Source organism: Trifolium pratense, linkage group LG4, assembly GCF_020283565.1.
Source record: "Trifolium pratense cultivar HEN17-A07 linkage group LG4, ARS_RC_1.1, whole genome shotgun sequence".
Lineage (NCBI taxonomy): Eukaryota > Viridiplantae > Streptophyta > Magnoliopsida > Fabales > Fabaceae > Trifolium > Trifolium pratense.
Window position 1 is genome coordinate 22,622,680 of NC_060062.1, and position 11,846 is coordinate 22,634,525.

General features: G+C 32.3%; 1 protein-coding gene across 1 annotated transcript; it reads right to left on the reverse strand.

The window, feature by feature from the left end:
• Positions 1 to 4,549: 4,549 nt before the first annotated feature.
• On the reverse strand, positions 4,550 to 7,783 carry LOC123923257 (protein ACCELERATED CELL DEATH 6-like). The gene is made up of 4 exons (XM_045975944.1): positions 7,705 to 7,783; positions 6,573 to 7,476; positions 5,537 to 6,093; positions 4,550 to 5,343 (listed from the first exon to the last, which is right to left on the reverse strand). The coding sequence occupies exons 2-4, from the start codon at positions 7,438 to 7,440 to the stop codon at positions 4,636 to 4,638; spliced, it is 2,133 nt and encodes a 710-aa protein (XP_045831900.1). The 5' UTR covers positions 7,441 to 7,476; positions 7,705 to 7,783; the 3' UTR covers positions 4,550 to 4,635.
• Between the last annotated feature and the right edge of the window lie 4,063 nt (positions 7,784 to 11,846).

An 11,846-nucleotide genomic window follows, 5' to 3' on the forward strand; every position in this document is an offset into this window, starting at 1 on the left:
TAGCATGCAAATAATCACGTTATTCACAAACTAGAGGCACTAATCTTCATAGAGAATTATGGAATTTCATCCCTCAACAAAGTGGGAGCCAATCATGTTTATACCCAACTTAACAATTACACTATTGACTCCTACGGAATAATTGAATTTGCTTGTCTTTTTATTTTAAAACCCTCATTTTTATTTATAAATGAAGTACTTATCAGGTGGAGAGGCAGAAAATTAGGTATTCTTTACGCGCAACTATTGAGACTAATCTTTCGAATTTTGTGAGATTAAAATAGACGATAAATTCTCCTTAAAATTTTTAACTTGTTGCATGCTTAAGTCAAGATGAGATTGATATCGACGAGATTGGAATTTGTTTGTTGTAAGACTCTCAATTGTTTACAAAATACTAGTTGTAAACATCCTTTTATTTTTGGGGGTATGAATAAGTCTAGATGTAGAAATTAAAGTATAAAAATTCAAATAAAAATCCTTCTATTTCAAAAAATGCACATTATACACAGAAACACACGTATTTGTGATATTACTTCATTCCAAGTACAAATTTGTTCCTCTCATTTTCTTCTTTGTCATACAAATAAGTTTTATGTTATAGTTAAGTGTAGTTTAGGTTTATGTTTAAAAAATAACCATGCAGCATATAAAAAACCTGAAAATGTTGCAGGTAAGGGAAATTTCAGAATGTATTTTCCGATTTTTCCCAAGCGAAATTTCGGAAAATATTTTCCAATATAAACATGTCAGAGGGTGCTTTATGTTTACAAACCTACAACATACTAATGCAAATAATGATGCCTCAAAGAGTGTAGAAAGCCTTTGTCAACCCTCTCATGTTGACTTTAGTCCACCACTCCAAGGAAAAACGCTTCTTTGAAGAGATTTTGATTGAGTAATGAAGAAGATGAAGAAGTGATACTCATCATTTTCCGAAACTTAGGTTCAAGGGCAAAAACGGAAGTCTTGAGGGATAAAGATCCTAGGGTCGTGGAAGACAAAAAATCCTTATTATCTCACCCACAATCCAACTCATTCTCTCTAACGATCAAACTATTCAAACTTATAAAATCACTCTTTGAACTCTATTTGTTTCAAACGGTCAAACTAATATTCCAACTCATAAAATCTAACTTATCTAAAGAATCAAGATCCCCTTCATTTTTTTTAAAGAAATAGAATATTTCATTTACGAGAAAGAAAGACACATTAAAAATACTCTTGTTGTATTTTGAGTGTTGATATCTCAAAATTTGAAATCTCTTGAACTTTCAATTTAAACATTTTATTTGCACACACACGTGCTCACAATTGGCTTTGTAGAATATTTTCTTTTTGGATTTGAAATTTCTTTTACTTTCTAAAAGATTTAGATCTTCTTAAGTTGTAGTGATTAGGGGCTGTTATAAGGATTTGGATCTCCTACAATAGCAGGAGCACGCAGTTTGCCGCAATAACAGATCTTAATTAACTGTTGATTATAGATCAGATAGTTCAGATTAAATATAATAAAATTAAGTATAAAGTCATCTCAACTGTTGATTGTTGATCGGACGGTCCCAATATGTTACAAAGGACGCTGTAACAGCGGGAAATCCAAAACCCTTGTTATAAGGTTCTGTACAACACATTACCGCAGTTATAAGGATCCAAACACCTTTATGAATGACATGATTTTGATGAAACATGTTGGAAATGCCTTGAACTTGAAGGATGCAGAAAATTGGTGTTTGGACTGAAGCTAGTGTGGAACGCAGCGTTGCATTTTGGGCTGTTTGTCTGCCCATGGCGTGACACGCAGGTTTGGCTGCGTGGCGCGCAGCCTTGCAGTACATATACTGCTGTTTCATTTTCTGCAGCTGCCAAGTGAGAGAAAGGAAGGGTTTTTTGAGGGTTCTTCACCAACATTCAAGCTAGGGTTTAAGAGGGTTTCTCTTGGTCATTCTCTAGGGTTGGAAACTCATTTCTTTCATCTTGTAATCACTTATCCACTACTAGAAAAATCACTTATCTTCTAAAGTTGAAATCTCTTGGTCACGGGAATAGATTTGACAAAAGGGTAGAATTAGGAAATTAAAACTCTAATTCTAGCAGCTCTTTGTATTGAATCTTTTGTAATCAAGAACAAAGTTTGATAGTAGAACGGAGAGCTGCTCTCTCCCCCGAAGTAGGTTCTTATTCCATTTCATTGTTTGGTTGCTTATTCGTTTGCTCCAGACACTAAAAGTTTTATTGGTGTGGTTATTCTTTGAATTCACAACAAAACAGAACTCAGCTTTACAGAAAACTTCACTCTTTTCGGAACATCATCCGATGAAACAGAACTGCGTACAAGTTCTTACCAAATGTGAAATATATAGGTAGATACATCGACATCATGATCATAAACCGATGACAATATAAACATAAAATATTTACAAATATGAGGTATGCAGGATTAGCAATTTTCAAATAGCATGATAGTCTAATTGCTTATTAACAAACAATAAATAGATGTTGTACTTGTAGCAGAAGAAACCAAAACAGTTAAGTCATCAGAAAAACAAGCTACCCCATGCTGCTTGCTATAAAAGCAAAGCCGCCAAATGGAGCCAAGGTTGAATACTTTCTGTCTTCAAGATATGCAACCGTATAACACCTAAAAAACAACATTTCATTCAATAGCGTCAAAGATCAATGCAGTTTTAATCACATTTTTCACAAATATTTTTCGGCAACATGCACATAGCACAGCTCCAATATATTATTATAGGCTTGTCTTATTTATTGGACAAACAATATGCAACAATAACAAATTAAAGTAGATTATGACCTAAATGAATTGTTTAACATGAAAAACTTCAGGTTAGTAAGTCTCTTAATCTTCTGCTAAACTAATGAAAAGGTTATAATCAATTGAATATGTTTACCGTCAAGTGATCAAGTAATACAACTCTTAATCTTCAGGTTGGTGGTGCGACTCATTTTTGTGTCAATATTTTCAGCACACTGATACTGAAGTTGCTTTATTCCTTTTCCTGGCCACAATATGCGATCACCGATCACGCCAGCATAATTGCATATATTAATAACTCAAGTCATCTAGTCCACATACAAAGATTGAGCTTCCACAAGCTATATGCAATATAATTCCTGTAGCTCTGAACATGATCCTCTAATCTCAATTGATGAGGCTAACTTTCTTCTTGAATTACTTGGTGAGCAAGAAACAAATTGTACGAAAGGTACAATTTCATCTGTACATTTCATCTGTTTTGGATGTAGTTTATATTTTTATTAACTTTTGAATCGATGTATTTTTTATTATTATTATTATGCTCTGTTTGATAGTTTATTTTCAGGATTTGTTGTCTAAAGTGTCGAAGATGTATCCATAGTTCACCTGTCTTCCTTTTTCTGAGGTTTATAGATCTAGAATTGATGAGTATGTCTAAAACAGATGAAAGGTTTAAATCAAAAGTGACTTGATCAACATACTCAATTCTAAGTCTAGAAACCTCAGAAAAATGAGGATTCAAGTGAACCATGGATACATCTTCACAACAAAAATCCTGAAAATAAACCATCAAAAAGAGCATAATAATTAATTAGTACGTGTTAGCTTTTGTAAGGGTACATTTGGTAAAATATCATTAATTGTGTCTTGGTAAAAGAACCAAAATTTTGGGACAAACTAAAAAGTTGAAAGCACCAAAGATTTGGGACGGAGGGACTACCATCATTAACCAAACCATAGCACAAAACATTAACACCACTACAAATAACATCCTTTTTAATAAAGAGGCGTTAGTTTTAATAAATACTACAAATAAGAATTTTTCTTAGCTACGTCACTTCAAATATTTCTCTTAAAAACATAAAACTTTTCAACTTTAGCCAATAAGAAAAGACCTCTATCTGCAGACTACCAAGAAAAAACGAAAGAGTTTACAACAATGCAGACAATGAGAGGAGTGAACAAGACTATAAATAAAGTGTATAATTTTTCAACACAGTGTTTAATTTAAAATTTGTTTAAATATTAACCAATCGTTAGTTGGTTCAGTGGTTATTGGCGTTGAATTTGGTAGGGAGGACTGAAACCACTTGATACCTTGACTGACCCCTGAATCAGCGGTGGTGAAAACCAAAAACATACAATAAAATAAAGTTTGTTAAAATATTCATCAATTTCATTTGTTTGCCATGGTGGGCTTGGTACTCTATTTTTTATGAAATCTGGTGTTAATAAACCAATTTGTGAAAGAGCTGGAAACTGGTTCGCGCGAACCAAATTTTGCACAAATTATGTGACAATTTAACAATGTCAAACTGAGCTCGAATTGAGTTCGATGATACTCCCTACGGTTTTATATATAGGGAAAAATTGACCTTTAAATTCATTACAAAAGTGATGTATCTAGTCTATAATTTAATTTCTTTCAAATATATTTTTAAGGTACTCCCACAATCCATAACAAGTTAATTTTAACAGTTTTCTTTGGTATACATTGATGTATTCATCGTTATCACAAATACAAAGAGAAATTCATGTGGATATGTAGAAACAATATATATTACATTTATTTATATTAGTCACAAAAAGAACATATTCAAATTCAATATATGTGCAGCCGTTGCAGAGGATCGAATTTATTCTGCGAGCCATGCTAGGAAAAGAAAGGGGTAATAGGAAATGTATCGGAAGAACTTTCTACTTGACGACGAGGGGAGGAAAAGGACAATGTACAATAGAATCACAAGCACAACAAAAATCACACTCACAACCAGAAAGAGAGTGGCCAACCAAGTAAGTTTACCGATAACAGTGTAGAGACCAGCCATGAAAGCCAAAGTTAGTGAAATGAGAGCAATTCCAAGTAGTGGCATAACAATTTTGAGAGAGAAAGTCGCCAATCGAGTTAATCCAAGTGTTGCCCAAAAGAGCATGATAGTGGAACTAATGGAACTGAACAATGATATTGTGATGAAGAAGATGAACAATTGAAACATTGCATGATATAGGTTGTGTGCCTTTCCTTCTGCTTCACCCGGAACAGCAAAACATGCAGCTACTGATGCAGTGATTATAAGAGTTGAAACCAATGTAAGTGTCTCAACCCTGTCTTTATAATGTGTGTTGGAGCCTGTCAAAAAGAAATATTGTGGTGTGTTGGAGACATTTTCGTTACTCTCATTCGACTTTTCAATACTCTCATTCGACTTCTTTGAGTCAATTAGTTCTTTATGTACTTTGGTTTCAGATTCCTTCTTCTCATTACTCTGCTTGATCAATTTTGGAGAGTCTGTTGTGTCACTTGGTTTTGCACCAGCAGAATTTAGCGCAACACGAGTAAGTTGCTGCAAACAATACATCTATGTGTCATATATAAAAATTGGATTAAATTTTTACGATGTGCTTATTGTGTTTTACTAATGCTCTCTTTCCGTCTTTTTTATAAGCACTCTTTTGCGGGTGACTTATAAAAAAGGACAAAGGGAGTATTAAACTCTAGTCATAAACATGTTGAAAATGATTAATCGTAGTACTTGCCTGTCTCGTGGACGGATTTCTCAGTTGAGAAGTTGCATTAATAACGTCAAGAGGTGTTTCGCTGTTTTGGTTAATAACATCAAGATCCACTCTTTGATCCCAAGTTAAGTAAAAAACGGTTTTAGGATGACATGATTTCGCAGCCAAATGCAAAGGAGTATTTCCTTCACTATCCTTTTGATTTATCATCTTATGATTCTTATCAAGTTTACGAACTTGATCACTTTGTAGTATATAGCATACCACCTCATGTTTTCCATAGTTTGATGCAATGTGAAGAATATTACGTCGATGAGAAGTGTCAAGCATCTCTGTTGGATCTGGACAATATTCTAAAAACTTGTTTACTACTTCGACATGGCCACCATAAGATGCTAAATGAATTGGGAAATATCCATATTTGTCCCTTTGAATTGTGCAACATTTACATTTCTTAAGTAATAAATCAACACCTTCAAGATAACCTATTGATGCTGCATAATGAAGAGGAAGCCTTTCATGTTTGTCCCTTGAATGGATCCAAGTTGGCTTGTTTTTCAGTATGAGGTTCAATATTTCTGTCACAAACATAAATATTATACCCAACTGTATTAATTAGATATATAAAGGAATTGAAATCCCTAATTTAATAGATTAAGAGCACAAAATTGGTGACGAAAGCGTGTTTGATAAATGTTCTCTATTTTGGTTGAAAATTTAGTATGTTCTTTCTATCAATAGTCATACGATCAAGATCAAACACTCCCAAAAATTAAGATTTTAATATTTACTTTAGAATTCAAAATATCAATCTTAAATCTGAAACGTTTAATTTTGATCGAACTGCTACAAATATCTAAATGTGTGTTTCTCCTAAATATTTTAACATTAAGGGTTCGAACCCTGGTCCACAAAGCCTATTTCAACCGATAGAAATGCTAAAATTGTCAGATTGGATGTCATATATGACCGAAGTTCGAACTCCAGTTTCTTCGTTTTATGTGTGAGTTTCACTTATCATTGCATGTAAGAAAAAAAAAACTATTTAACTACGTACCTTGATTATGCTTCATAATTGCTGCAACAACCGGCGATAATCCCTCCGGCTTAGCATCATTCTTAGGGCATTTCTCCAAGATTAGTTTGACTGCATCCTGATCTCCATTCTCAACCGCAATGTAAAGCGCTGATTTCTTTGCATGGTTAACAATATTTAATGCATATTCATAACAACACATTGACAATGATTTCCCAAACCGATCATTTGTATAGTAAACTTCACAAATTTTGAAAATATTATTATACTTATCAATGCTTTTCTTGTCACCACATAACATTGCCTCATGGAACATAATGTTTCCTTGAATATTCTCCTTTTTCACAAATTTTAATAGGTCCTTCATATTTGACATGGCATCATAGTCTTCTAAATCACCATCCTCAGTGTATTCTAACCATGCAGTGGCTATATCCGTCTTTTTAAAATTAGCATAACTTGCTAATAGTATTTTAACGGTTGAGATGTGTCCACCTCTTGCAGCAACATGTAAGACACTATCATTGTTTTTGTTAAATTTGAACAAAAGATTTGGAGAATGTTCAATTATAAGTGTCACAATTTCATCATTGCCATACAAAGATGCAATATGTAGCACGGTATTGTTCATAGGAGTCTTAATTTCTGTTAAATTAGTTGAATCATTCAACAAATTCGTTGGACCTCCATATACCAAGTGATATGCTTCACTAAGCAATTTAATTTCATTATCAAATTCACAACATTTTGGAATTATTTCAGTGACTTCTGAAGGTTCAATTTTAAGTTCAGGTTCCTCCTTATCATTGCTAGGATCGTTTCTTGATATGTCTTCATCTTGTAATGCTGCGGCAAAAAATATTTTTTTCTCTGGTCTTGGTGGAGGCATATTACAATCTCAACCGTTGATTAATATATTTTTACCCTATAATAGAATAGTTAAGACAAAAATATAGAAATAAAAAACAATATAGTTAGTTCATCATTATTTAATCAATTGACCCACATCATAGGATAAAAATAAATAGAATATGCAAATGAGAGAAATAAAATAATATGTAAAAGAAGAAGCTATGTGCCAATATATGAATTTCAAATAATAAAAAGCAGAAAATAGAGGTATATGTATGATGATTAAAATTTAGTGACAAACCAAAATATTGTTGGAAAAGTGCTCAAGCTCGTTCTCTCAGCAAATATATATGTTATAATATAATTATTAGGTGCTATTGGTGACTTTGAAACATATATCATCTAACTATCTATATATAGTATTGTAATTGATTCTTTAAAGTTCCTTACGTGTGGATTGTTAATTTCATAGATGAAAAAAGAATTGAAAGAGCTACACTCTTTAGTATGACTTTTGTTCTAAGTTTTCCTATGCAAATTAATCGATTACTGCAATTAAAGAACAATTCTTTCCTTATTCACAATTAAAAAACATATCCCCCTTTTCTTCATTAGGACGATTAAAAAAACTTGTCAAACTCATATATTCAGATCCCATGATTTTCATTTCATTTGGTTGAGATGTAAGTAAATATTTTATTATAGTATTTTTCATTCACATGTTTAAGGATTAAAAATTTAAAACCAATATCACAATTTCACAAAAATAAATAAATTAATATTTAAAAATGAACGATAAATTTGGTAAATTAGGCTCGAGTTATAGTTTTTTTGTAGTAGGTCGCATGTGTATATGCGACTCATTTGTTTGTTACTTGCAATTTCTTTTTTCATATGTGGTGATAGATGGTTGTAATTAGAATTAAAGTTAATTAAAAAAACTAAAAATTTAAGTATAGAAATTACAGTAATTTTTTAATCTAACTGTTTTCGCTTTATAATTGGGTTAAATGCAACACAGATGGTTCAGCGCTGGGTAACCCCGGTATTGCTTCTTGTGGGGGTCTTTTTAGAGACTATACTGCTACTTTTCTTGGAGGTTTTTCAATTAATATTGGAACTTCTTACGCCCTCCATGCTGAGCTTATAGGTGTTATGAATGCTATTGAGATCGCTCATTCAAAAAGGGTGAAATTATCTTTGGCTTGAATCCGATTCACAATTGGTTAATTTAAAATCAGCTTGGCCCAAAATTCCTTCATTTTTAGAACGATCTCCATAAACTATACCACTGTACTTGCACTTATGTTTTTTGGTGCATCTATGTTTGATACCGAGCTTTGGCAATGTTTTATTACATTGGTCATCAACCCAAATCAATAGGTGTATGAGGCTTTTCTCTACATTCATTGACTTTGCAATAACAATTTTTATCATCTGCATTCAATTGCAACAAAAGAGTTAAAAGAATTGAGTGAGAGAGAGGTTTTTGGTCACTTAATTTTGTCTCATATATTTACTTTTTTTTTTTGAGAAAGATATATTTACGATTTTAATCTCTTTATTTCTAAATTCACGATTATAGTATAATTTTAAAATTACGGATTACTAATTCTTTTCCAACTATATCTATAAATTTTGAGACTAATTTTTTTTTTAATTTTTACAATGAGCTAGGGATCGAACTCATGACCTATAACGTACTATTCAAATCTCTCACCACTAGACCAAACCTAGTGGCTTAATTTTGAGACTAAATTTTGATGATGCGAGAAGTGAAATGTTTATAAGAACAATTGGTAACATGAATGTCAATTATTTAACCGAGAGAAAAAAAATGAACATTCTACTATACATTTTATTTGGATATGCACTAGTATACCGCTGAAGTGAACAACTCTATTTGGTCCACAAATATTGTTAATATAAAAAAAATAATATACATGTCTAATCCACAGCAAATACATATCAGTTAATTATTTTAAAAATAAATATATTATTTAATGGATTTAATTAATATTTTTCTCTTTCATACTTTTTCCATTTATGTGTGTATCTAAGTAGATTTTATTTTGCGTAAAAAAGATTATATTTAAACTTGTGACCAAACAAATGTATCTCTTGTGTCAAAAAAAAAAAAAAAAAAACAAATGTATCTCTTTAAAATAAGAAGACTAGAATAGTGAACGAAACAAAATAGAGTTACTGAAACTGCATTTAAGCCAAATAACTAATATGACATTTGTCATTCGATAAGAAAAAATTAAATATGGTAACACACCTTTTCCATCATTGCAAATCCTATCTTGAAGCCATATGAGATCGCTTTCGGTGTCTGGAATGGCATATGTATCAACGTCATGATCGCCGTAAGTTTTAACACCAAATTTCATGAGATATCGGGTATTCTTCTGCAATTATTTCAGATTCGATGGTTAAAGGAGTTCTATTAATGATGTCTTCATCGTCAGATTCATATGCAAAAGAGTTGTTGGTGTCGAGAGTAACTTGTTGGATGTTAAAACCGATTAGGTTTTGAGTATTAGCATCGACAAGAGGTTTTAGGGTTAAAAGAGAAAGTAGCAAGAGTAACACTTTTAGTGTAGAAAAGAATGGTTTTAAGGGATGCATTTTGGAACTTGCAAGAGTAGTAGTATTAGTTTGTAGTACTAATATGCATATGAGTTTAATGTATAGGAAGAGGTCATATATATAGAGAGAAGCTAATTTGCTAGATAAGGGGAACTTAATGTGATGTCTTCTTCATTCATTTAGTGAAGATAATTTGCATAAATTCTAAAGTGACAAAGATTCGGTAACGATAGAGAAGAATTCCGACGTAAATTAGGGTTTTCAAGTCATTTTCTTTATGATTTTGATCTGATAGGGCATGCATGCATGTTATGAGGAAAGAAAATTTGTGGATAAATAAATTAATGGCATAAGGAAATAGCCACACTACTACCATATGTGATATGACTTATGAGTATAAATTTAAATCTCTCTCTTTCTAAACTTGCATGACGGTATCTTCCAGACATTACAAGTTTTTTTGTCAATTATTTATTTTAAATTTTTTTAAGAAATATATATATATGTAAATCCTCGTGATCAAATATATGGTCGAAAAAATGAGACAATTGTCAAACTTATGACAAAAGTTTGTGTCCATTTTATTGGATACGATGCCACAACATTAAATTATACGTCCACAAATATCAAATTTCTGCCAAAAAAAAAAAGATTAAATAGCACCACTAGCTTGATGATGAATTAAGTTTGTTCAACTCAATATTGTTGGGAAAAAGAGAGTAAAAGAAAGGTTCAAATTGCAATTGAAACAAAAGCACGTTTCTGTAATCCATTAGCGGTTCAAAACTCTAACGACAATATAAATTGTTTCTTATAATTAAATACCTTCATAGAGGCACAAACTAGAGGCACTAATCTTCGTAGAGAATTATGGAATTTCAACCCTCAGAGCAAAGTGGGAGCCAATCATGTTTATACCCAACTTAACAAAGTGGGTGTTCCTTGTGATTGTTGGTTGCTCTGTGTTTTCTCTTTTGTGCGGGTGTGGTTTTGATATCCGATGGATTTGGCTTGACTTTTGGTGCTTGTGATTTGGGTCCTTCAAAGGTGTTGGTGTTTGGTGCAGCGACTCTGGTTTGGCGACTCTTTGTTGGCTTAGGGGTTGTCGTTTCGGTTTGACTTATGCGACGAGGTTTTATGCGGAGTAGGTTGGCTGGGGTGTTGGCATGTGGTTCTTTTGGCTATTTGTTCAGGGTTTTTAAGGGATGTAATTGGTACAATGGATTTAGGTGTTTATGCCGGTTTATGTTTTCTTTTGTGTTGTACTTACATGTACCGAGCTCGTCTTGGGCTCGGTTACATTATTAATAAAATTTAACCGTTCAAAAAAAATTACACTATTGACTCCTACGGAATAATTGAAATTTGTTTGTTGTTAAGACTCTCAATTGTTTACAAAATACCAGTTGTAAATATCCTTTTATTTTTGGGGTATCTCTATCTTTTTGCCGTTAAAAATAATATTTAAATTAGAAAAATATGTTCTGAAATTTTTTCTTAAGAGTAAGATTGAAAATTTGAGGGGAAGAGAGTCTTGGGAGGAAGAGAATTTTCCTCATTCTCTCTACCCTAAACATAAACAAATCTATCTTGCAATCCAATCCAATACTTTTTTTTTTATTTTTACAATGAGCTGGAATCGAACCCAGAAACTATAACATACTACCCAAACCCTTCATCGCTAGACCAAACCTAGTGGCTTCATTTTTTTTTTAAAGAAATAGAAGATTTCATTTACGCGAGAGAAAGACAAAATAAAAATTGTGAATTATTCGGTACACATTTTAATTTTTCTATATAAACTACTATTTATGGACCTGTTAGAATCGTAGTATCAACAGTGCATCGGTA

Coding starts and splice junctions, on each gene's coding strand:
- LOC123923257 (XM_045975944.1), bottom strand. CDS start 7,440: ATGCCTCCACCAAGACCAGAGAAAAAAATATTTTTTGCCGCAGCATTA. Junction 6,094..6,572: donor AATTATGAAGCATAATCAAG/GTACGTAGTTAA, acceptor TGTTTGTGACAG/AAATATTGAACCTCATACTG. Junction 5,344..5,536: donor GAAATCCGTCCACGAGACAG/GCAAGTACTACG, acceptor TATTGTTTGCAG/CAACTTACTCGTGTTGCGCT.